Source organism: Oncorhynchus keta, chromosome 4, assembly GCF_023373465.1.
Source record: "Oncorhynchus keta strain PuntledgeMale-10-30-2019 chromosome 4, Oket_V2, whole genome shotgun sequence".
Taxonomy (NCBI): domain Eukaryota; kingdom Metazoa; phylum Chordata; class Actinopteri; order Salmoniformes; family Salmonidae; genus Oncorhynchus; species Oncorhynchus keta.
In genome coordinates, this window is record NC_068424.1 from 30,836,792 (window position 1) to 30,842,638 (window position 5,847).

The window sequence follows — 5,847 nt, forward strand, 5'->3', positions numbered from 1 at the left end:
CAGCTCCAGACCGTTGTTCCTCCTCCACCAAACTTTACAGTTGGCACTATGCAGTCGGGCAAGTAGCGTTCTCCTGGCATCCACCAAACCCAGATTCGTCCGTCAGACTGCCAGATGGTAAAGCTTGATTCATCACTTCAGAGAACATGTTTCCACTGCTCCAGAGTCCAAAAAGGGCGAGCTTTACCACTACTCCAGCTGACACTTGGCATTGTGCATGGTGGTCTTAGGCTTGTGTGCTGCTGCTCAGCCATGAAAACCCATTTCATGAAGCTCCCGATGAACAGTTATTGAGCTGTCGTTGCTTCCGGAGGCAGTTTGGAACTCGGTAGTGAGTTTTGAAATTGAGGACATATTTTTTTCTTTCAGCACTCGGCGGTCCATGTGAGTTTGTGTGGCATACAACGTTGTGGCTGAGCTGTTGTTGCTCCTAGATGTTTCCACTTCACAATAACAGCACTTGCAGTTGACCAAGGCAGCTCTAGCAGGATAGAAATTTGACGAACTGACTTGTTGGAAAGGTGGCATCCTACAAGTGTGACGGTGCCACATTTGAAGTCACTGAGCTCTTCAGTAAGGCCATTCTACTGCCAATGTTTGTCTATGGAGATTGCGTGGCTGTGTGCTAGATTTTATACACCTGTCAGCAACGGGTGTGGCTGAAATAGCCGAATCCACTCATTTGTATATATTTGTATATTAGTGTATTTATGTGTGAGAGAGAGAGACTCTCAGTCACACATAAACACAGTGTCTGAGGGGTTTACATGAGTATCATGGGAATGGATCTGAAGTCAGATGTCTTCCGTTCATTCAGGTGGCTGTCGGTTGGAGCCTGGAAGTGCTGAGGAGAGCAGCTCTTCAGGCCCCTAATCAGCCCTCTTTCCCTGGGCCTCCATCCTGCACTTCCCCCTTCCCCACAATAATAACCGTCCCTGTCATTATTCAATGTTTCCTCATGTGAACCCTTAATAAAGGATGCTTCTGAAAATATGTGTTGGTGAATCTGAGTGGGATGTGTTTTAATTTTAGCATGGAGCTCTGCCTGTCTGGCCCTATGCCCTGCCACAATGCTTGACGAGTCAATAGTTTGCACTGGTTTAGCCCAGTCAGGTTGGGGCAGAGTGGGATAAACATTTTCATAACTGGATAAACATTTGGCAGCCAGAGGCATACGATTTGGGAGATGTGTAATATTTTTTGGCATATTTTTAGAGCCTTTGTGAGATGTTTTAAAATGAAACAGGAAGTTTGGAAGTTTATGCCCCTGGCGCCATTTCCCTCCCAACGCCCGGGGACGAGAAATACACAGGGCTAGAGATAAAACAGTATGTCAACAGCCTGGCTTCTGCCAACGGCTGGACAAGCAATAACTCTTGACAGCCTCTCAGTCCACTCCAGTTTGTTGATATAACTAATAAATATTCCAGATCATTTGTAGCCAGTCATCCATCATAATAGAAATTCAAAAGAAACTCGTTCTTTATAAATTAATCTGTTGAAATGTTGTATAATTTGGTGCACCACACATTTGAATATGTTACATGTAGCATTCATATTAGAGTATTTTCTGTTAATTACTACAACAACAACAAAAATGTAAAGGTTCTTTTAGATATATTTATAGGACATATTTGGTTGGGAAACACTATTTTATCAATAAGAGTACATTTTGACAACAACAGAACAAACCATATGAATAATAATGCTAAACATGTCATGTTTAAAACGTGTAACGTAATTTCCATACATCTCAATAGTAACAATAGGTTGGGGGAAAAAATATAATTTCAATAAATACATTTGGGAGTGGACATGCTGTACACGCTAAACCCTCTCAAGTGTTCAGGGCCCCTATAGGCTACCCCACTGGTGATCATTTTACTACAGGGGCTCCGGCTGGCATGTGGACGGGCCAAAGTACTGTTCAAACTCACTGGGGTCCAGATCATAGAGCATGTCCAGCTGAACCTGCTCCAGGTAGAACTCCAGGGAGGGGCCAGTAGGGGGACACAGCTGGGGGCCCGAGGCCCTGAAGTCCCCTTGCTCCACTTGAGACATAGCACAGGCTGGGTTGGGGAGCCCACACTGCTGCAGCCCATGCTGGGTAGAGTAGTACGGATGAGGCTCTGTTGGGTATGCCTCAGTGTTAGAGTACATTAGAGGCTTGTTAGAGAATGTGGCTGCTGGATTTGTGTAAATTAACCTGTCTGGGAAGGTCTCCCTGGGAAGATGGGAAAAGTATGCCTGGGAGGATGGGTAGGTGGCTGGATGTGGGTAGGCTTGCTGCTGATGGGACTGGTTCTGGATGAGGTAGTTGAGGTCATAAGGCATGTTAAAGCCTTTACTGCAGAGGGTGGAGAGAGGGACAGTGGCCTCCACAGGCAGGGGCCCTTTGGGGCCCTTCTTCAGCTGCTTCTTCCTGCGAGGCCGGTACTTGTAGTTGGGATGGTCAATGGTGTGCTGTACTCTCAGGCGCTCTGCCTCCTGCATGTAGGGCCGCTTCTCTGCCAGAGACATGGCCTTCCAGGTCTTACCTGCAGCAAAACAATCATGTCAGTTATCAGTATATAATTGTTGAAATATGAATAGTCTCGTCATAGTTTTAATTTAAATGGGAATTATTTGAATGAAACGTACCGAGAATTTTGCTGAGGTCGGTATTCTCCAGGTCAGGGTTGAGTTGGGCCAAGCGTCTGCGTTCCTCCTTGGTCCAGATAATGAAGGCGTTCAGCGGCCTTCTGACCCGCGTCTCTGCGGATGATTTCGGCTCAGGACTGGCGCAGCTGGAGTCAGAGTTGATCGAGATAGGACTGGTTGGGCCAGAGCCGGGGGACTTCGCCTCGGACATCAGCTCACTCTGGGAAGACTCACAGTAGAACTTGTCGCTTTCAAACATGGCTTTCGTTGGGCACAGTTCGAAATGTGTGGAGATCGGATCAAAGTACATGGTTACTATCTTTTTAACCTTTGACGTTGCTCTCCTACTCCAGTATTGATGGTGACCGGCTATATGCGCACCTTCCACCAATGGGAGCCCAGGAGGAGTGGATTTAAGGTGTGAAATCCAGGTGTTTTCTCAAGTCATTGAAAGTCCTTGATGCTTCAATCTATCATCAGTCATTCATCAGTCATGAAACCGAAATTGACATTTAATGTTAAATCAAAAGAATACACGTACGCCTATTATTTCCTTTTCGACAAAAATGAATTTAGAATATCCCTTTTAAAATGTTTCGTGATAAATGCTGTCATGATTCGCTGCAATGAATGCTCGATTGCATCACGACAATCTTGGCAAAGTTGACATAGGCCTAGATGTCTTCACAGGCTGTTAATAAGGTATTCATTGCGGATTTACTTTTTAAGAAGCTGGCAAATTCCTATGCCGAAAATGAATCGGATGACTACTTTAGTCCCCCTTTGATATATCTTTCTGTTTTTTTATTGAGGCATTACCTTTTCCTGTGTGTGATTAACAAAACGAGATAAATTGGCCGTCACTCTAACATTAAAGTTATGTGGCAGTACTTTAGTTATTCATTAAAAGACCACGGGCCACGTGCAAATTGCCCTCTCCTCTTATCAGGTCCACTGTCTCTATCAAAGCACATTTTACAGGGCGGTAACAAACATGATCAAGGCAGCGCTATTATAAGATTAAGGCGCACAAGTGTTTACCGCTAACAAAAGAGGTATATCAACTTTTGAAAAGGCCGCATTACAAGCTCACCTTTGTGTGTGACAATGGTCTATTTCAAGTCGATTCATCAGTAGGTCTATAATAAAATAAATAGGCTATTGAGCTAATGCCATCTTGGACATGCTGTGGGTGTTCATGGGTTAACACAAGGACCTATCCAGTATGTCATATCCAGTAATACATATGTAAGAAAAATATGTAGCCTATTTTAAACAGGCCTTTTTGACAGCTTGGCGTGCATGGTCGTGTTGCCTTTGCCCTGTCAGGTTTTTCGGAGTGATAAGATTTGCACAGGAAGTCCTAAAAGGTCAGGAAGGAAAATATATTGGAGTTGTGTGGTACAAGGGACAGTGTAACCCCCCAGAGAGCTAGGGCGAGCTTGTTCTCATATAAACATGCTTAATTTTTACAACTCCTGAGATTGTTCATGAACTCACAAACTTCGATGTCAAAATAACCTCAGCGAGTCAACAAACCCTGGCTGCTCGCGCAGCCTTTGAGTTCAGTCAGTATATTCCTGTTGATTTTCAATTTGCATGACTAGTCTAAAAAAGTCTTAACATTACATAATTCCTCTCGGTTTCATCTGATAATCCCACTCTATTTTCTTTGATTACACATCTGATTATACATCCCATCAACTTCAACAATGGAGGCTAGGGTCATTACAAGCAGTTTATGTCGATGTGGAATCAAGACTACATAGAGGAACGCCCGTCATCCATTCTGGCCTGTACCTGCAACGTTTTCTTTGTGGCTAGACGACTTGCTGTCATGTCTTCAGTCTCTGCTGTTAAGATGTCAAAACGGCATATAATGGGTCTTATTGTGAGAATACACACGAAAGTGCGCTTAATTCATTTCGGCCTCCACCTGCACTGTTTTGTAGCGACAGACCAATTGCTGTTATGTAGTCCATGTCTTTAGGCCCCGTAAAAAAAAGGTAATGGATGTTGACACCTTGGTCAAACAGAGTCAGTTCTGATGTTGTGGCCTCCGTTAATTCAATAACAGGGGGGAGGTCGGGGTTTATTTTTCTTTTAGATCCTCCTCTTTTAGACCGTTTAAAGTAGACTCTTCAAAGTAGAGAGATCGGTCTGAGAGTCGGCACAACGAAACTTTGGGCCCGGAGGTGTATGTTTGTGAATCGATACAATCTATGCTTGCTTATTAGACCGTCTAATGGTAACACAACGAAGTAATCGAATTGAAGTGAAGTACTCCAATTGAAGCATAGGCTAGCCACACTAAATGTGGCTGAGTAGGCTATAGCCCTATTTGTTTAAATAGCTCTAGGCCTAGTAAAATATGTTAATGAGGGTTATATTTTCATGATCTCGCACAGGGTCCGTTGATTGCGCTCTTTGACGTTGCATACGAAACTAATCACGTTAAGTTATATAGCCCAATGGACATTTCAAATGATTTTTTCAAATTCATTTTCGTTATTGTTTATTAGTTTACAAACGAATGAGTTAAATACATACATTTTGTAGGAATATAGCCCATGTCATATACTTTATTAGATGTCCAAACGATCGAGTTATACGACACAAGGAGTACTTATGTGATAGCAAGTATTACTAGCATAATAAAGCCAATAAAAAAACATGTTTTTTGTATACCCGCAAAATGTATTTCAATGTTTTTCAGGGACTGTAAGAAGTAGGGTTAGAATCCACATCCGAGTGTTAGAAAGCACACAGACAGCTGCCGTGAGAAAAGCGCTAATGGATTTAATTAATTCGCTTGAACGACTCAGCATGAATACAATAATGTTAGTTTCGGTTGACGTTTCTGTAAATTGGGCAAATATTGGAGAATTTAGTAATATCTGACATTGAAAGTAGCTCATCTTATTTCCCGCTTAATTATGTTATCTATTTACAGATGATATCGGGAGTTTACATACACTTACGCTGGAGTCATTACAACTCGTTTCTTGTTAACAAACTATAGTTTTGGCAAGTCGGTTAGGACATCTACTTTGTGCATGACGCAAGTAATTTTTCCAACAATTGTTTACAGACCAATTATTTTACTTTATATTTCACTCTATCACAATCCCAGTGGGTCAGAAGGTTACATACACTAAGTTGACTGTGCCCTTAAACTGCTTGGAAAACTCCTGAAAATGATGTCAT

At 42.7% G+C, this 5,847-nt stretch overlaps 1 protein-coding gene across 1 annotated transcript; it reads right to left on the bottom strand.

Annotated features, from left to right (window-relative positions):
- Nucleotides 1-1,778: 1,778 nt before the first annotated feature.
- LOC118382867 (transcription factor Sox-17-alpha-A) lies at nucleotides 1,779-2,950 on the bottom strand. The gene is made up of 2 exons (XM_035769547.2): nucleotides 2,641-2,950; nucleotides 1,779-2,537 (listed from the first exon to the last, which is right to left on the bottom strand). The coding sequence occupies exons 1-2, from the start codon at nucleotides 2,948-2,950 to the stop codon at nucleotides 1,885-1,887; spliced, it is 963 nt and encodes a 320-aa protein (XP_035625440.1). The 3' UTR covers nucleotides 1,779-1,884.
- Between the last annotated feature and the right edge of the window lie 2,897 nt (nucleotides 2,951-5,847).